At 32.7% G+C, this 21,585-nt stretch overlaps 1 protein-coding gene and 1 non-coding gene across 3 annotated transcripts in view; both read left to right on the plus strand.

Annotated features, from left to right (window-relative positions):
* The window catches only part of ec (echinus), a 47,055-nt gene that overhangs the window by 11,635 nt on the left and 13,835 nt on the right, over window positions 1-21,585 (plus strand). The window contains exons 5-6 of one of the 2 annotated variants that reach the window (XM_035088294.1): window positions 2,895-3,154; window positions 21,380-21,472. In XM_035088294.1, the coding sequence (XP_034944185.1) occupies window positions 2,915-3,154; window positions 21,380-21,472 (333 nt within the window). In that variant the 5' untranslated portion in view covers window positions 2,895-2,914. Of the gene's footprint in view, window positions 1-2,894; window positions 3,155-18,403; window positions 18,650-21,379; window positions 21,473-21,585 lie in introns of those variants that run through there. The other variant, XM_035088297.1, reaches the window with a different exon arrangement.
* Window positions 1,519-1,590, plus strand: TRNAE-CUC (transfer RNA glutamic acid (anticodon CUC)). The gene has a single exon. It is a non-coding gene; the product is annotated as a tRNA-Glu (tRNA).

Genomic DNA, 21,585 nt, shown 5'->3' on the forward strand with positions numbered 1-21,585 from the left:
GCACTTGGAACTTCGTGAGCTAAAAAGCAATAGGCCTGGCTCTTAGGGGGTTCTTAAAATTGATATTTGCAGTCTCTTTTTAATTGCAAACTCAATAACCACCAAGTAGAATAACTGAGAGGTGAAAGATAGTACCAATTATTCTGTAACAATATCCTTATCGATTCCCAACATATTTTATCTTATAAATGTTTAAGTTAAGTAATCAGAAGCTATTCAAACTTAGATTTCGCTATTTAAACGCGCAGTTCTTATTTTTAGAGAATGAAAATTGTTATTCAAGAATGGAAGTGAAGTAATTACTTGAAAAGGCTTGGAATATGATTTATGGTTAATGAACCTGATGAATGTTGGATTTGAAGTAGATAAATCTTTCGATAAAAAATGTTGAATGTGATACGTTTAAATGACTTTGGACAATAAATATTTTATTAATTTTTTAGAATATTTTTTATCTAGATTATGGATGTTAATAAATCTTAAGGAAACTATGTGAATAATAAATATTTACAATGGTATTGAAGTGTATGAAAAAATTCATCAGATGATTTCAATGAAAATTCTGCATTGCAGAAGAATATACACATTGACACTTACAAATTGCTGTAGATAGTATTGTACATGGTGCTATTGACAATTTGATATTTGAAATGTTTCGAATTTCATTTTTCATCAAATTGTTTTTTAGCTTCAAACTACGGAATTTGCAATATCATGCAAATGGTGAAGTTAGCGATGAATAATTCTGTCAATAGTGATGATGCTTTTTAGGTCATATGCATAATGAAGTGTTACAAAATTTACCACGTTAAAATAACAAAGAAACATTCATTTCAGTAATTTAGATCATTAGCTAATTGTTCGAATTCATTTCTACAACTCAGTTATCAAAGTATAAATTAAAACAAGTAATGGAATGTGACTCATATTTTATTAATTCTGTTATCATGTTTAGATAGCGTTTTATAATTCATATGATATGTATAACTTTTTTTCAGAGTGTTTTAAAAAAACACTTGCGGTTATTTTAATTTATTTTATAACAGTAATAAAATTTTAACAGCTCTAGGTCTTAGAGACATTGTTAGATTTTAAATAAGTTTTCATTGAAGAGTATTGTTATTCTGAAGACTTTACTCGTCACTAAACTTCCAGCCGCACATGCTTAGCACGTACATATATGCACGCGAGACGATTGTGGCTAGGGAGGTAATGAACTTGCTATTTTTATAAAATGTCTTTTTTCAACATAAAATGTTTATTTCTATGAATTTAAATTATATTATTATTTAAATATATTCCAATCCCTAATTCTAAAATTTTTGTTTGCAGATATATAAAAATTAAAGGAAGAAAAAGTTGATGAAATTGATGGATACAAAAATAATATAATTTATTCATTGTTGACATTATAAATTCTACGGTTTTTAGTGTGTTAATTAAGAAACCAGTTTCTGGGATGCTACTTTTATCATTTTATACATCTGTTAAAAAATACACCCTTGTTTTCTCATTCTCTCCGATATGGTCTAATGGCTATGATACCTGGCTCTCACCCAGGAGATCCGGGTTCGATTCCCGGTATCGGAAGTTTTCTGCATTTTTGAAATTTGAATTTATCAAAATTCATTATCTAAATTTAATTATTATATAATTCAAAAATCGTCGCTAAATGTGGAAAATTTTTTTTTAAGCATTAAACGTGCAAAATGTGTTAGGAAAACTCGACTGTGTGTGTTCTACTTTATGGCGAAGTCTTAAAGCTGCTATTTTTACTCCATTCCGTTTAGCTCTAAAAAAATAATCCTTTTACTTGAATGATTGAAGAATTATTTCAACCAGTATTAATATATATTATTTATTTACATAGTTATTATAAAGTATATGAGTTCATTGAACTTGCAGATAATTATTCATTTTTCAGGTCAAATTTTTTTATCATATTATTCGCTATGATGCTTATCATTGATATGGCTAATTATGAATTTTATCGGCCATTAAACAAAGTCAAGAATAGTTAGAATCATAATAAACAGCAAAAAATAGTGACAATTGCAATGTAGTTATCCTTGGCAAAGAAAGGTTGATTGAGTTTAAATTTTTTCAATAATTTTTCTGTTGTATATGTCCTCGAATAACTGATGTAAGTTTCAATGATACCGACTATTTAATACTGCAAACGCATCGATGCATAGATGCTACTTACAGATGTCATGTTCCTACTAGAATTACCGTTCTGCTTGTCGCGTAGGCGTTAGCTACTGCAGGATGCTAAAATTGATAAATCAGTCGTCACCATCAATCACTTATACATAGATATTAGATCCAATGACATTTCTTCGATGAATTTATAGAAAAAAATTAAAATAATGATATAATCTTTATGCATAAATGCGACGAGAAGTAGAAAAACCTTGATATAGTGGTATTCACACGCTTTTTAACGAGGTCAACGATTTCCACCTTCCGTTGCAAGTACATAGGTGAATAAGTTGAGTAGTGGTTGATACGCAGTTACCGTGGGTAATTGGAATTAGAATGGACGAGTGAAAAATTAATGAATAAGATTCAACTGCATTGGTCTACCATACTTTTAATATAATTTTTTATTGCATTTATTATTAAGTTTTATTTTTGTTTTACAACCAAAGAAAAAAAAATTCATGATTAACTCTATTTTTACTCTATTATTGCAAACTTGTTGAGAAAATTTTTTATTTATTACATACTCAGTTTCGAATCTTATAAATAATCCTAATAGAATTGAATGAAATAAATGTATGTAAATGGTTACTTTTAGTTCTGAGAAATACTATTAAAAAATTGTAGATATATATTCTGATTTTATTTATCAGTATGCCATATTTTCACTCTTTAAATTGTTTCTATTACAGATCTTGACGTAGAATATAAAATGACTGCTGCAATGGGCTTGGTACAGCAGCAGGTTGCGTCTCAGGACACTGTAGACTATGTGGATTACCTGAAGACTTCCCATAATCGTAAAGTCCTCGGGAGCTTAAATGATCGGTATCAACTGCAGCAGAACAGTCAGAAGCAAGACAACAGAGAACACAATACGAGTTTTACGAGCACTAAAGGCCTGCTCAATGGACCAGGACAGAATAACTGCTTCCTTAACAGTGCTGTTCAGGTAATTAAACCTATAAAAAAATCTTTTTAATTTTTTTTACTCACTTTCGTTTTTTTTAGCACGTATTTTCATATCAATAATTTGCAAAGTGGGTTACAAGATTATTGAGTGAATGATTATATAGTTAATTGTTGAGATTACATACACTATTGAGAATTTTATCACTTCAATATTCAATTTAATTATTGTGGTTACATCACGCATGTCTCTATACAATTCATGACACAGAATTGCTATTATTTTTGCCTGTGCCGACCACTAATTTTCTTACTATCTTACCTATCAATCAATCGTTATACATGTTACGTATTATTTATAGTAGATGTATGTAACACGTGATAACAACTGCGATTTCAAAAGCAAAAACAGTAGGTGTGTCAATGGGTGGTCTTGTCTCACGTTGTTCCGTTTATAGGAACAAAGGAATTGAATAGTGACTAAGATTACATTTTTGTCAAGTATTATGACTGGCGCCTAGACCTCAGACCATTATATTTGCTCTGATTTAAATCTTGAGTGTTCGTGAGAAGCTGGAGATTTCTAAAGCCAGTTTATGAACAAGTCAACGGATTTTGTTGAAAGCTTACATTTTAAGGAGATGAAATGCTTGGAAAGTTTTGCTGATCTCTGTATAACTTGAAGAGCATTCAGATAATTGTGGAGTACTCTCTATCACTCGACTCATGGGGATTTAGGAGTTGTTGATGACTTGCTGAAGTGCCTTTAGTATCGAAATCTTTAAATCTCATGCAAAAATATTATATTGAAATAAAATTTTTCATATTTCTCATATGAATCTGAGTGTGAAACTTAACTTATAAGTTTAGAGTATATTTTCTTAGATAAAATAGTAAAGTTGTTTGATGTTAATAGGCACTTAAAAAATGCTACCAGTGTGTGAACTCCTACATGCGTTACCTTATGCGTTCTAATTTAATGATGAATGTTCATAGATGTATTCATAAGGTGTACATTTTTGCATAAATAATTTGAGGACATTTATGACTTCAAAATATCGCATTAATAGAAATACGAAAAGTTTGGATTTTTTAAATGAAAACTTTATAGACTGATCGTAAAGAATGAAATTGAAAGCTTTTTTTAATCTCACTGCTATTTAAAGAGTATAGGAAAGTTGTTTTAATCTTGTTAATTTATCTAACTTCTTTATCAGCTAAAAAATGTTTTATCTTAATTGGTATATATAATATTCATTTAAATTCAGTTTCATGAATTTTCTAATAACTAAAATCGCCTTGTCGAAGTATTGAGGAAGACAGAGTTGGATTTAAGTTATAAGAAAGATGTCGAGAAATCGAGAAGTCTTGAAAAGTGCTAGAGATTTCTTGAAAAGTACCTAAAAAACATTCTAAAAAATTTCCGATAAAATTCAAGGTGGTCTGAAAAAGTTAGTTTCCCACAAAAGTTAGAATACGTTAATTTGTAATGTCCAATAGATTTACCAGATGATACCTTTTTTTTATTGTCTTGGAAAAAAATCATTTGAATACAAAAACCCAAAGGAAATAGATTAGATCCTTAAGGCGTAAATATGAAATTAAGGATACGATCCATCACAGATAGTGTTCAAATTTAATTACCCCTCAGTTAGTTTTTAAAAATTAAAAATGAACATATTTACGTAACAGGTTGCTGCAAATACTTACTAATTTCATTGTTGAGGTCAACACCTGCTTCGAAAAAAGTATCTTCCCTTAGTCCACACTTCCGGGAAGTGATTAACTTTATTCAGTCGAAATCAGTAGCGATTAGAGTAGTAAAATGCAACATTTCCATTGAAAAATAAATCGTTCTTCTTATCGATACTTGTTAAATCGTAGTTAAAGTCTCATCTTGGCTCTCATCGTGGGAGGGATCTTGAACTCTTAAGTGAAGCGAAGGTGAGAGTCTTCACTTCCACGACATCGACGCGTTTGCATCCGGTCTTCCTTTGCACCCACGCTTTGTATCATAAAGTAGCAGTTGAGTTCAAGGTTTGCGGCGCCAGTTAAGTGCGGGAGATTCTCCTTTTTGAATGTAGTTTTTTATTCATTGAATGTATACACATGTTATATTTATATCTAACTCCCGTATCATTGGTAATCACATGTTTACTGCGATGAATTAACGCATTTACTGTTGGCAGTGATTGGGTTTTTCTATTTCAGAGTGGAATATCCGGGCGTACATTGAAGCGTAAAGTTACTGAAAACATTGCACTCTACCGCTGTTTAATGATGTCGTTCGTTAAAGCGTAGAGTTCAAGGTTGTATTTGAAAATAATACATTTATTCCCATAGTGAAAATGCAGAGGAAGTTCTTATCAATGTTCCCACTCTATCTTTAGTTGATGAGTGTACACTTGCAGATATCCCTCAGGGTGTTTTATTTAGCAACCATAATTTTCTCTAACAAAATATTGATAAATTCTCCAGCTGTAAATGCAACCTGCATCAACAACTCGCGTGCTAAATATCCAAGTTTTTTTCGTTTCTCTAATTATGGCCATGCTGTTGTGCAAAAAATTCTTTGATGATCCACATTTCTGCTATCGTCTTTCCGTGAGGTACTAATTTGAGCCTTTAGCTATCTTCTAGTTTCTGTAATGATATTGTAGAAGTTTGTTCCTAACTACTCTATACAGATCCTGTTGTTGTAATTAACATAATTTGAAGCTCAAAATTGAGTTAAAATTAGCGAGAAAGAACTGAAAAAAACGAGAGCGGGCTTTATAGTTGGTAACTTTGGCGCACACCTGCTTAATGAGAGAATCAAAATGAAGTAAAAGAGAAAAATACATTTATTTATTTTATATCAGATATATATCTTTATAAGAAAGGGAAATCCTTATATGATATGATTACACCAACGGGAAGAAGTGACTCAGAGGTTCAAGGATCCACATTATGTCTCCAAACTTCTACCGGACATCCCACGTGATTACGTGACTATACAAGTTCATTGCCTCAAGTAATAACCCTAGTACTTTTTAACATCCTTTTGAATTTCATTATTTTCCATTTCTACATCTTTACTTGCTGATGATTCATTGTAAAGTCGATTGGTTGAAAGCAAAAAATTTACATACAGTTTAAACTTTTTAATAACCTAAACCTGTTTCTCAAGTGTAGATAATAACAACATTAAAAGCTCTATGCACCTGACTGCTTCTTTACCCTCTTGAGATTTTGTCCCAGGGCACGTGCCCCGACTAGCAGCTGCCCTGGTAATTCTCGTGCGCATCTTGGCAGATGGAACCTATAGTTTTAGCCCCGAGGACCTATTTGATGGATCTTTGACGTAAATTTGACTTTCTAAACTTTTGAGAGCAATTTGAAAAACTCTAGGTTGGTAATTTGGGTTCCCAATTGTATTCTCGATGTCGTAGGATGCCTTGAGCCATGAATCCGGCTATGATTCCGGTTGAGAAAGATAGTAGCAGTGAATATAAGTAATGGACTTTATGTCTACGACGTAATACTCGAAATGTCGCACAACGGTTATAAAAGAACCTGTTGCTCGATTTAGGCAAAGCAGGTGTCCTTCGGAAGTGTTTCCGAGTCTTTTGGCTTGTGAGTCATGAGCCAGGTGAAGATTCAAGAAGTAGTCAACTGTTTTACTGACTTGTAAGAAATAGGAGAAGTGAATAAATTATTTTTGTTTTTTTTTTTCGTTATTTATAGTAAGGGGATGAGGTGGTTTAATTCAACGGAAAATCTCTGAAGTGTTATAAGAGGGTGTCTCGGTCTGCAGGTAATGGGTTGATGTCTATAATCCATTTATTATGTAACCAAACTTGATTCAGATGGGACGGTAATCCAATATGTGGGCGGATTCCCAAATCGAACCCTCGATATAGGAAGTCTGCATTTGTTACGCAATGCTGGAGATTCATTACTAATTCACGGACCATAAATTGACAACAAGGATACCAGGATTGTCTGGCAAATGTGTTTAATAAAAAAAGATATACATATAGAAGAAAAGATGATAAAGGGAACTGGTAGGGTTGTATGCTCTGACTATGTACGGTTCTTGAAGAACTACATTGTAGGAAGCCACATGTGGGAAAGTGCCTTGGTGCGAGACTGAGAAACGCGGGTGTATTTGATCATGAATTTAATTTCAGTTTTTTACTCTAACACTTTACATAAATTGCCTAACACATCTATGTAACAATTAATAGACTTTTTTTTGTCATCATTAAATATTTATGAAAATTTGTCTTTACATGAAACATTAATTTAATTGATTTGTTGAGGAAAACTAATCATTTAATTTGATCGAAAACCATTATTCTTTTTTAAAATATTGTTGGAATTTAAATTTTCTAATTTGATTTTTTAACCAATTACTCATCGCTTCTCGTATTTCAGGCTTTGACTTTTGTATGGGTCACCACTCACGCACGGCTTGTCACGTGAATTCAGCTTCTATGGCACGAACAGAATCTATCTCTCGTCCGTATCTTTGAGCTCCAGCAGTTTTCTTTCTAAGCACACAGATCAACCTGTGAAATCTAACCCCATCAAAGTTACCAACCTACTTCTCCCAAGTGTTTCCACGGAGCTCTCTGTGTCATTCTTGTCGAGCTACATCCGATGATATCTTACTGGACCGTAACCATCACATTGATCTCAAGTTCAATGTTCTTCTTTTTTTTCTTCTTGTAAAGGATTACCTTAGATTTTCATTAATTTTTTTCTCGTGCTTTTTTCTCATGATCTTAATACTTTGCTTTTTAATTATAGATTTCAAAAGATCTTCGGTTTTTTTTTCACGCCTATTATAACTCTTACTTCATCATAAACTTTCAAAAATTTAATATAAAAATATACTCCCATATCTTCTAGGGAAGTAGATTAATTGTCGAAGATATTCAGATTTACGAGTTCAATGATGAGTTCATTGGAAGCTATTCCTAACTTTATTGCATGTAATTATTGCTATTCGTTCACGATTGACTTTACAGTTTTAGAGTCCAAGGCAGGGCGTGGTCATAAGAAGCTTAGACAGTAGCGGTAATGCAGTCTGATTTAATCTAATCCACAATAAGACAAGTAAAAAAATAACGGTGGAAGCAGAGCATAGTAAAGCAGTTCATTAGCTGACGAATTTAAAAATCATGATTTAGTATATTACATATATTATTAAATGAGCATACATGTTTACATGAACTTTGATGTCTTACGGTTCTTATGATTCTTTTACGTTTACACGTGCTTTTATTCTCTAGATATATGGGAGTTATACCTTATTGCTCCCAGATACATTCAGTCCATTTCCGAGTCTCAATTTTCTTTCCCTCTAACAAGCATAATTCGCGCACTTGGCATACTCGACAATTCTTCTTTTCCTCGCAAAATTATACTTCCTTCACTGCACTTACTTTTGAACATTTTCGCATAAACTTCACAGCAAATTTATTCTCACTTCAGGATATAACAAAACAATTTTTCTGTAAATGATGCAAACACTATTCAGGACAAACAGATTTATTGTAATGTAGTTAAAAAACAATACAATTTTAAAGTGATGTTTAGTGATGCTTTAAAAACTTTTTGAAATGAATTAAAATAGCTGGCAAGGTAAATAATACTTGTAAGTAAGAATTCCTTTTTATTTTACAATTGGCAACACTTTGTCCATATCAGAATATTTCAACTGGAATGCTACTGAGTCGTTTAATCCTGATTCCGCCAACAATAATTAGGAAAAATTTCTTTTGCACTAAAACATTCTTCTTACTTAAGCTCGTGCTAGTTATTTTGTTGTACCGCCAATCACGGAGTAGTCAAGACGACCCTCAATTTTCGAGGAACGTTCTTCAGTATCTTTTATGTCGTAAACTTGGTGAAGTGAAGTATCTTCTGCCCACAAAGCTCTCCTTCCATTATTTATTGTGGTGTAAAAATTGTTTTTGCTTTACGATAGTTTATTTATTTTCTTTTTTTATCGAGGAAAACACAATATAATTGGGCTGCTGTTAATATAATAAAATATAAAATGAAGTTAATTGATAGAAAAACATCATCAATTCATCAGAGTTCGTTGACCACTGCGTTTACTGTCAGATTTTGAATTAATCAAGTCAGGTGTAACGAGTCTTTACTCATGGATACGGTGACTGCGTTACGTGGGAGCTTTTCTGAAGCGTGTATAAATACTCACTCCTGACTTAATTTAAATAAAATCACGTCCACAATTACGACCCTTTTTTAAATACATGTGTAATGTAGATAAATATTATACACCACTTGAGGATTTATTATTTTTTTTTAATGCTACAAAATTTTTTATTTAATTTATAAGTATTACATTTAGAAGCTTCCTTTCTGATAATTATTACGAGTGAAGATTTGCTCATTTCCTCTTAAATTTCTGAGCATCTAAAACCACATTGTAAGTAATTGATGGTATATATACAGTTTCGTTGACCTCAGTAATTGGATATAATTTACGGATTTACAGATTTCGTTCGCAGTAACACGTTGCGAAATGATTAATCCAATTTTAATTAAATTTGAAGGAAGTTAATGATCTTATTCAGTATTGCGTGATAATTATTTTAGAGAGAGAATTAGAGTTGGTTTAGAAATGAAATTCTGTACAATTAGTATTATTAAATATTAATTATTAACAAAAACAAATACAACTATGAAAATGATGGTTAATTAAATTTTATCAAAAAATTATTTCTTGTTTAGTTTAAAACTTTGTTAAGATTAATTAATAAATGACTGTTCCAAGTTTTTAATAATTTTATTTTAATATATAAATAAGAAGATAAGAAACAACTAATAGAAAAGTTTTTGGTCAAAAAAAAAAAAATAATTGGAGAAATTTTATTGATTAGAACTAATTAATAAAATTTCATTAAATTATATGATTTATTGATGAAATTATATGGAATTAAGTTGAAAGGTAACGGTATGATTATCATGGATATATGTATAAATATTCTTATTTTGTTATCGTATTGTAAGGTTGCCTACATTCATTATTACCATATGATTACGATGTGGTCATATAAATCTTTGCAATGTAAATCGTATTGTGATTTATCTATTTAGCATAAAGAAAAGCAATACTACTGATTATTTATAGTGTTCTATGTTTCATATTTTTTTATCTGATTCTGTTCGAGATATTCGATGAACCGTAGTGTTGCAAAAAAAAATAAAATAGTTAAAAACATTCTAATCAATTTGAAAAAAATCTAATATCGGCTTTACATCTTATGAAGTTAGTAATAATAAGTTTAATTTGATTGATATTACTATCATGACAGTAGATTTCTAAATTTTTTTATTAAATATTTTTTAGCTTCTTTAAAGTGCTTTTTTTTAAATAATAAATATTCAATTTATTAATTTATAGCTTTTATGAAAAATAATCGTAGACAATTTAACTCATGAATTGACAGTTTTTATTACCTATATTTTATTTTAAATTTACAATCGCCAGTAATTTTTTTTCATACGTAGAGTGGTTTTGACTTTTGTCGACTTGGATTTTTTTCTTGTTGAATTATCAAAAGCTGGTATTACGAGATTATTTTTTAGAGATATGTGTTGTAAATGCTGATGTTGACATAATTGACTATAAAGATAATCTGTGAACTGTGAATTTTTTTATTCAGACTAAACTCGAGAAACCTTTTAATATTTATGTTATAATTGAAAATGAAATTTTGAGGATAATATCACTTCTTAACCTATAAATAACACCTTATTAATGTTATTGTAACATAAAAACAAAACCGTTTGTCCATCTTATCCCCTTTAATAAAAAATTATATAAAAATAATAGAAGATATTTGGTTATCAGTGCATAAAATACGTCTAAATGAGCACAAAAATTTATCTCTAAAAAAAATTTGATATGCAATGATTTCTTACATAAAAATTTAAAAAAGGCAAAATCTCTTTAAAACATGTAATTGAATACTATTAAAGAAGATATTAACATTTTAATTCTACAAGATTCTATAAATAGCTATTTTCTTCTATTGACAAAAACTTTTTCTCCAAAGCACTCAATTGATTACCGTTGAAAATTCCATTACATAAAATATCAGTGATGTCAACTGACGCGAGACATCAACCTGTTTAGAAAGGGAAAATAAATAAAACTTGGTCGTCAAGTTTAAACGCGAGAAAGTCCATGGTAATTAATAATAAATGAGATAATTATGTCTAGATGATATCATAATAGTAGAAAGGAAGCATAAAAAAAAGAGTAGTCTCCTTAGTGGTTTTCTATAATCAGGGTATTCTGACAAAGTAAGAGAGGGGTTGAGGTTCTGTGAAAAAGACTTCGTAAAGCGCCAGATCCCACGTGGTTTAAGCACCGTGACCACATGTATAGTAATAGCAATAGTAAAAGTAGCGATAGGAAAACAGTTGTCAGACTGTGACCACGTGAGGGTTGAATAACTGTGGGGCGAAAAGTAGAGATAGACTGAGCTCGTGAGAGAGAAGGGGGACATTAAAGGGGAGGGAAGAAGAGGAAGATGAGTAGGAGGAATAGACAAAAGCGGAAGTCGTCACCGGAACTGTTCTTCTTTAGCAGGTTCACATGGCTACTACTTATTATATCGTTAAGGTCAAGATAATTTTCTTGTGTCAGTAGACTATGAGGTGGGGAAGTTTCCTTTATCTATTTCATCAAATAAACATTTACACATGGCATAATGTATCATCATCATCATTCTCCCATGTTTATTATATCTCTCAGAGTATGATTTGAATATCAGTTTAATTCCTTGATGTCGCTTTGGGCTAACTTATTTTTGGAGCAGTTTGCAATGTTAAAGATAGATGGATGAATAATGATGTGAATTCATGAATATAATTACTACTCAATATTAAATGTTCGTGTGAAAAGTTCATCCTATAAGTGTATATAATATGTAGATAGACGAAAGATAGAGTTTAAATCACCGTTAGATTAGAGAACAGGCCTGTGAACTTTGGAGATTGAAAAAAGAGAGATAAATAGACTGAAGAATAAAGATAGACAAAGCTATTGGTCAATGTATTCGTTGAATTACATTTTCTTATTTTCAATCAGTTCAAAACACCTGTAATTCGAGTCAGAGCATCTTTGTAATGTTGTTTTAATGCAATCTCGAGATACTAGACCATCCCAGAGTCATTTACATAAAGTAAATACTGTCAAGTATCATCATAAATATCCAATAGAAAGCTTCCGATTATTCCATATTATTTACAATTCATGAAATATCACCTAAAAATACAGATAAAAAGTGTATTTATTAGCAGTTCATTTTATTATCAATTGCATGTGTTTGTTAAAAGTAAACAGAATATCACTGATTAACAGCCACGTGTTAAATTTATTGTCAGCTGGCTGTAGTACTACAGAAGTTTGTCCTCGAACGTGAACCAAGATGGCGAAGGGTCAATATCCTCTTGCCACGACAGCCCGCCACTTCTGAAGGATAATGTTTTCTACGTCCCCAAGGGTCCATTTCTCCGCCAATCCAAGCGTCTGCATCACGATTCTCCCGCGCTTCAAACACTCTGGCGCCCGTCGAATCTTTTTCTGAAAACTGGTTTCAAGCCAGCATCTTTCGCCGTTGGTGTACAAGAAGATAAACAGAGCTGGGTACCGTCATTTGTTGAGAACAAAGACATTACCCATTACATTAAAATTCGTGATACTCGACCACAGTGATCGAGAATGGGTGGAATCTTGATAATTTAAGATTTTAATTAATGACAGAGTCAGGAATAGATGCTAGTGAATTGATATGAATTTAAAAATCAATAGAATTATCCAAAGGATTTCCGTTTTTGTTATTATACCGGAATTTCCTTTAAATCTTTGCGGTTTCCTTTGGTCAAAATTGCTTACTGAAAATTTTCGATGTTTTATGAGCCATTTCGGGTTCTCCCTGACCCCTTTGACCACCCACGAGTGATGTAGAAATGGCTGTAGGTTGATAGTGGGTGTTCTAAACTCCATAGGGACACTGAAATGCTTTCAATAAGACAGGACCTTTTTCTTATTCAAAACAAGCAGCATATTTTTATGAAGCCTTTAAAAATAATTACGTTTATATTTCATGAGTGGTTTCTCAATAAACATTGAAAAAATATACTTATAACTCAAACTTCCATTTTTAACGACTGTTATTGCGATAGTCTTAGTCCATGTATGGTCTAACTCATTTGGTAAATTTCTTGCATGCAATATGCAGTAAACTTTTACTCCAGTTTGGAGCACACAAACCGGTTTTTCTCGTAATAGACACCGCTAGCCTCTTTTGCTCTTTATTTTGTCTCTTGTATGCTTCTTCTTCTTCTTCTTTATCTTTTCTCCCCTGTACCACAGGCTGGTTTAAATGTATCTTTATCCATATCTCTTGTTTCCATTATCTCCATTTCTCTTATTTATGAGAGAGTTATACCAGCTCTGATAAAAAGAGGACATTCTTTTCAGATTTTTCGATTTGGGGTCATGGAAAACACTTTAAAACAATCTCTTGCTCTAAGAAAGCATCATTTGAATGAATAAATAAATTCTTTGGTGGAATAATTTGGATAATAAATAGTGGATCATTGAATTTTATAAATATACTTATTCTATCAATGAATTAAGTTACCCTCATGAATCGCGGATTCCGTTTAGCTGAAACATTTTCTCTTTAATCATGCTTCATGAAGCGAAACGTGAGATCTTGATAGTCGATACAGAACTGTCTTCAATGATGGTGTTCAATAAATCATGGTAATCTTTCTTCAATATTCTGGTTGCACACAAGTATTCATAAGTCATTGATTGAGTATGTGTTGTCTCGCTTTTGCTTTATTAATCTAAAACTTGGCCATGTGTGTGTAATTGTGCATACATCAAGAGCTCATGTGAGTATAAATAGACGTGTATGTATACAGATATAAACTGCTGAACCGAGAATCTTAGCTCTTGGTAATGTAGGACTCGCGGGAGAGGAGAAAACCAGTTTTGCTCTGCTGCATCAGCTTTTTATCCTTTTTATTTCTTGATTTTTTTCCTTTTGCTCCGCGTTGTCTTGAGTTCTTGGCGCGCACGTGCGCACGGCACCTTAGTAAATGGAGGTTCCAGGCAGACAAAGAGAAGGGGGTAAGAGGATGATCCATGTGCCAAGGAGAACAGGAGTGAAATAAGTGAGGAGCAGCAAGATATATATTTTAACAACAACCTTCTCGCCTATAAGTTTGAACATTATTTTCCATCATTGTTATTGTCAAAAAAATACAATGTGGATTCGAAGAAGCTCTCTATAACTGTTTTTAACACTTCCAATATATTGCAAAAAAAAGTAACACTAGAATCTTTTGTCCCCTTACTTATTTGCACTTAAAGACATAACTTTATGCTCTACTGGTCATTTAAAAGTTGATTTTTATGCAAGCAAAAAGGAAGTGTTGAGTAGTTGTAGCTAGAGAGTAAATTCATTCAAGTGAAACGTTTCCTTCATATTATTACACGTTCTTATAATCTGAGAAAATGCGACTCTCATCTAGCATAGCGGACTGATTTCTTTCATTTCATTCATACAATTATTATGAAATGATCAACTAAGTCAACTCCAATATAACAAATCTTACATGAAATCTTTTAAAAAATTATTTATGTATTCAATTGCCTCATTAATCTGTCATTAATAGTGGGTTAATCAATGTATTTAGATCAATGAATGTTGGTATCATTGGCTATCAATTAAGTAAAAATGGTTTTTAGATTACTTTTTAAAATTCATTAAGCAATTTAATTGTGTAACAGCATAAAAATGATGTCCTTAAAAGTAATAGACAAGCTTAATGATCTGATTAATTAGAGTTTTATGTCCCGTTACAGGTCATAATACCTGCAAGTTTCGTTAATCAATTCCAATCGAGTTATCTCTAATATACTACTGTTACTCCGTTCTGTAATCTGTCTCGGTAGTAAAAACTTGTGCCTGTGAGTAATTCACCCCAACTGATCTACAATTAGTACCTTGGGGGAAGAGATATAAATACATACTCAACTGATGTATAGTAGTCTATGTATTTTCAGGCTGTTATGGGTATACCTTCTGATGCACCAGCAGTATAATAAATTTCTTGCAGCACAGTCTGCTCCTCTAAACGCGAATATATCGTAAAATCTCGCTGAAGAAGCTTTACGGCTCTTTGGATCATCAGCTCCTATGGGTATCTGGAAATTAAGGAAACCTTTAATTCCAACATTTCCTCTATATGATTACTTTATAGCTTGACATTGACTACTAGATTCTTGCGTTGGAAGATTTTATGGTGATTCCAAAATTTCGAGATTAATTTTTCTCAAAATTGTTGGAGAAGATGCTTTGTCAGTTGGGTATATATCTTCCTTCTAAGTCATCTCTAAAAGAATCTTAAATCTAGGAAATAATAAATTTCATCATAAATTTTGAAGCTTAACTGCTCAGGACACTTATTGTCATGTTTATGAAAATTTCTGTCGGCGTTTTTTAAGTGTTTTAAATGATGGCACTAGAAATTATAGAGCAAGAGATGCTAGAAGGTGAATTGTGAAATATAGTCGTCTTAGTTGTGATATCTAAGCATCTTCACTTTCGATAGTCTTTAGCAAATAGTTTAGCATCTTCAATAATATTGCTCAAGCACTAGGAGGAAGATCTGCTGGCATTCAACCCTAGTTTCGTTGGTTACTTCATACCTTTCACTTTATAGTGTATATATTCGTTCAAGTAATTCACGATTAAGCGAAGATGCGTTGTAGTTGACATTTATTTGCTGCAGTTCACAGCTGTCAATGTATATAATTAAGATCGATAAAGAACGGTAAAACAACCTATTGCATTATATCGACAATTATCATTGCAGATGAGGAAGAAGATGGACAAAAGAGTCATACTTATCTATAAACAATGCTTACGACATGTTTGTTTTATGTAATATATGGCTGTTCAAACACATACCATGTGTAGAGTATACACATCATTAGCCTCAAATGGTCACCCCTGAATCGAGGTTACACCTGAAGAGCTCAAGAAGACCCTTCTATTCTTCTGACCCTCGTCAGGTTCTATTGTATAAATTTCAAGCAGGTACATTCACAGCAGCCCTCGAATATTTTTTCCGGCTTTCAGTTCTAACTATCTAAAAATCCACCTGCGATAGAACCTGTCTTGGACTTCTTTCTATTAAAAACATCTAAAGATTTCTGTACCACCTGATCGATTACTATACAACTCACGAGGCTTTTTTAAACGACATTTACGAAATCTCATATTGTCATGGAAAATTTATCGGGTGTCACAGCAATCATAGGTCATCTTTCTAATCCTTGAATACAATCAAATATTTTTTTAAGATGGCATTCATGTGTGAGTGTGTGTGATTATGTAATAAATGCTTGTCATTCAGGATAATGAAGGATAATTTTATCATGGAAGGGATTAAATCTTTATGAGTTTCAGTAGAAAAAAGTAAAATTTATTCAGCTAAAATTATGCGCATAAACTTGTGCGATCTCTTCCTAGAGACTCAACACCATATGGACACTGCGAGTAAATACGACAGATGCTAAAGAGAAGCCTAGTAAGAGTATGGCGATACGCACGTGGACGAATAATCGCAAAAGTTAGACGCGTGTTGTGCTGATGAAAAAGAAAATCATCAAGAAGCATCACCATCATGTCACACCATCACTTGGATAATGTATCAAGAAATTTTCAAGTCTCCAGTTTCCTTGGAGCATCTGCTACGATATGGCCATATTTTCACATTCTTTATAGAATGTCATTACACTGGAAGAAGATTATTCAAATATCTCCTGTATATATACCAACCGCAAATGATCCATCATATCATTGGCCGAATAACTTACATCCAGTCTTTTCCAGTGTGTCTTTACTTTCTTCCATACTTCACTTGAAGCGGAACGCATTGAAAGGGGAACAAAGGGTGGTCTCTTTTCCTTCTCCATCAACTCACGTGGACACTCTTTGTCTGTTGCAACTCAACTCTCCAAGTACAAAGAAAAGTACTTTCAAGGTTTGGTAAATTTATGTGATACCATATTGGATAAAGAAAATAGTGAAAAACACTTCTCATGTGATATATTTGACATTCAAGCGATTTATTGACAAACTTGACTTGTATATTGGACGAATAAGTGATTGAAGAATTATTTCGATTCATCATACACGTGAATGTTTAGCTTTGTTCTTTGATCGACCTACAGTTGTGGTTAACCATAATAATCATCGTTGATACAAACGTCAGAACAGTCAAATCGAAACATATGGAGAGGAAGCTCCAAAGCAATGTACATTGATCGAAGCGGAAACGTCGAAAACACCGGCAAAATGTATCGAAAAGCTGACACGTTCTTTGGAGTTTCTCTTTGATGAATGCTCAAAACTTACACCTAGCTAGAGAATTGTTTCACATTTTACTATATTACTTTTCAAGAAGTATTCTCTGTATTAAAGTATTTTAAAGCCTCTTCAGACTTTTTCACTATTGTTAAAAGCGACAAAAAGCGAGAAATTCTGGTAATTTATGGGTTTTTACCATTTCAAGATCCATGGAAAATATTCTGACTCGTAGAAAAAAATTTCCATAGTGTCTGTGAGTCTTTTAAATGATAAAACTTCAAGTACAAAAGGGTTTAAATACTTGAAGCGTTAAATTGCTCCGAAAATGTGTAGGCGATAAATGGTTTTCATACTGAGTTATAGACACTAGGCCTTGGGTTAACTCATGAGTCAAAATAAGTTGCGCAAGACACTCGTAGTAGTAGCGTAGCGTAAAACCTGGTCTTGTTCTCCATCTTCCTCTTCCCCTTTGTATGACCCTTCTACAGATCTTTTCCCCTTCGTTCCCTTCACCAACTCCGCAGACCCACTCTCAGAGACCAAGCAAGTCACCCACGCTGTAGTAAAAATGTCGTGTAGTACTACTACTCAGCGTAAGCTATAGTTTCTTGGCATCAGGTATATCAAACTATACTTGATGGTCTTGGATCTCTCTTTACGTTCTCCAGCGATGCTGTTTCACTGTAACATACGCTGAAGTAAAGGCCCATGAGTCCCCTTTATAATCCTTTAGCCTGTAAGAAGCGGGTCTTTTCGTTCCTTACCTGGTCGTTCGCGTCCGCGATGGCGCTACCGTCGTCTCATAGCCGGTTAGGGCCCTTCCCCAGGCATTGTTGCATCGACGCTCGCGTCAGAAAGTAGTGTGGAAATACATCATCAGTAAAAGTGTCATTTTTTTCCATGTGAATCAGTAGTGAATGTATGTGTCATTGAAAATGAACATTGTAACCGATTTGTTTGGTACTTTAATGGGGTTACGCTGGTGAAATTTTAATATTAGCTTGGTTTTCAAACTTAAAACTGGTTTGGTCATCGCTCCAAACTGGAGAACGCCTACATAAAAAATGAAACAGGATAAAATGCAAAGTAGAAAAGCACTGTTCCAAATAGCCAAGGTTTGTAGCACACATTAAAAACCGTATCATCATATACAACTATATATATTTACATGTCTGTAAGACGAATATTATTGTTATTCTTTGGATCTTCAACATCTTGGTCCATAGAAGAAAGACTCATCTGAGATGGCGGCAGGGATACTTGGGTCCATTGCTCCTTATGTTATACCTATGTGTACAACTACACACAATCACGCGATCGGCCTCTCGATTTCTTTCTTCATCAATAGCCTCCTCTCTAAAGTTCTCATCATTCATTTTGATAGTTAATTTACTTGAAACATTTGTGGATTGCATTTTCATCAATTTTTTTCATACAACCAACTTACATACTTCCTTCGTGGTGTTTATTCTACCGCGATCCGTTACGTCCAACCGCATCAGGTAAATGATACGTGAAAGAAAATGCATATTTTAGCGTACGTAAATCCAACATCCCTTATATTAGAAATCTCTTGACTACTTATTCACAATTTTAGCTCTAGAAGTCAGCAAATCTGATGGAAATATTTTTTAATATCCAGCTTATTTGAAAAATAAATTAATGGTTTCTGTTGTTCTTAGGGTTTGCTTAGTAGATCACCTTACGATAATACCCTTAAGATATTAATTATTATACAACTTGGAATGTGAATTAAGCTCGTTGGCATTTACTGCTTTACTTTATTAAACCACTGGTATGTAGTATTATCGGTACACTAGGTAATTAGACATTGCTCTAGTTTACAGTGTAGCTTGAATATCTGTATATCAGTAGGTATATGGTACATGAGAAAAATTAGAATAGAAAAACAGATAGCAAATAAATGAATAATAAGTGAGCAAGACTTTGATAATTAAAGACATGTAAACTGATTCGATCCATTACTAATTGGTAATTTCTCAATACTTATTAATTAACGGTAGTTGGAGTATGATTTTTTATATCTAACGGTTTATAAAGCTTATTAAGTTATTATCATAATAACAGAATTATTTTTAATTCATTTCGATTCGCTTATTAATCTTTCACTTAGCAATGGATACGTGTGTTCGACGTGATATTTGTATAGAAAATAGATTGTTATTGTTTCAAAGTGCGTTGGCGTCAATGCTATGCAAATAGTCTATAGGATCATGATGATCATGTATCATTTACTAGATAATAAAACATCACAAGCATGTAAAAAAATAGTAATCAACTAGATACATATGTTTCCTTTCTCTATAATTGTTGGAAAAGATAATATAAATACCGTGTGAATTTTTCCTGAAGCATCTCGACCGTCACACCTCATTCCACTTCATTTGTAACAAAAATTCTGGAGGGCAGTTATGCGTTAAAGTAATCGCAGGCTTTTATGTAATAAAGGAAAATAAATAATGTGGGTGGATAGTCTAGTTGGAGAAATTAGAATTTCAAAAGGTTCTTCTGATTGCACACGCTTACCCCTGCGTAACGCCATGAGCAAAATATATATAGAAGTATCATAGGAGAATTTTCCTCATACCATTTAAGGGTTGTACGCTTATTTACGAGACAAGTGGGGTCGTTTCGCAAGACCTCCTACCTAATTTTCCATCTCGAAGAGCTTTTCACACTTATTTAGAATAAATGTAATTAAAAAAAAGGCTTATAAATATATATTAAAATCAATGAGTTGTCAAATTGTGAAGCAAAAACATTGCTATTAACAACAATTGAATTTTTAAACTCTTGTAGAGAAGTCGATTTAAAACACATGAATATGCGATGCGCAACTTGCTATATAGAATCTAGTGATGGCTTCTCACCCATGTAAACAACCTGGCGTCCACTTTTCCATGCATGATGCACCACACTTGGTGTGCTACCAGTACTGCGCGTCACTATCTACAGTATGGGGTCGAGGGCCCTTTGTACAGCCCTAACTATCTCTTTTCCCGTACTCCTCTTCACCTCACCTGCTGGGTCCCACAATTTCATTTTGAAACACGCCCATCTTGATGAAAGTATCCCATGTAAAACTGTTTTTGACTACTATAGTCTTGGCTAGACCGTTGATTATCTATAGAAAAGATTTCTTCCATCTACTATATGTGTGTAAGATGATAACATCTCTGACAAACCCACTTATATTATTTTATTTTATGAGCTATATAAATTAATCTGTAATTATCTTGCTTTAGAATAATTAAAATCATTATTATTAGAAAAAAAAAAAAATAATAATCTGAAGAATTCTAATGTGCGAAACTCAATGTATTCTGTGACATCATCAGGGAAAAAGCATTACAAGAGACTCTGATGATGGAGAATATGAGTAAAGAAATTCTGATTTACTTTCCCTCAATATAACATGCAGGATGCTAGATAGACTCTCTTGTATGTCTCGGTGTACTTCTACATGTTCATGTCAATGTGTAGTGCCACGTATGACTGAGAATGTACTGGGTGAGGGTGCACACGCAAGCATTAAATATCTACCTACATAATCATCGAGGCATGAATACTACAAAATATGGGAAAGGGCTGAATGTCAATTGAATTCATTCATAGAAGTTGAAATGTCAATGTCTTGATCATGATTATAAGATACATATTTGTTTTAGCTGATGTTGCTTCATTAACTATACTCCATATTGCATACTTACTTAGCTAATGAGACAATTAAAATTTAAATAAACATAGATCTAATTTCGAAATTCATTGTAATTAATTTGTCTTTCAAAATGGAATATTTTTAAAATATCATCGTTTGGTTTTAGGTGCTGTGGCATTTGGACATCTTCCGGAGAAGTTTTCGAGAATTGTCTGGCCATGCTTGCATGCGTGAGTCCTGTATATTTTGTGCTCTCAAGGTAAGCGAGATTAAATAATGATAATTACGATATAATAAATAAAATACCATGTAAAGAAGATTTTTTCCGTAAAAGCTAAAATACTGGGCTACATGAAAACATCAAAGTAATTG

Source organism: Chelonus insularis, unplaced genomic scaffold (genome assembly GCF_013357705.1).
Source record: "Chelonus insularis isolate UGA/USDA-ARS -01 unplaced genomic scaffold, ASM1335770v1 contig_493_pilon, whole genome shotgun sequence".
Taxonomy (NCBI): domain Eukaryota; kingdom Metazoa; phylum Arthropoda; class Insecta; order Hymenoptera; family Braconidae; genus Chelonus; species Chelonus insularis.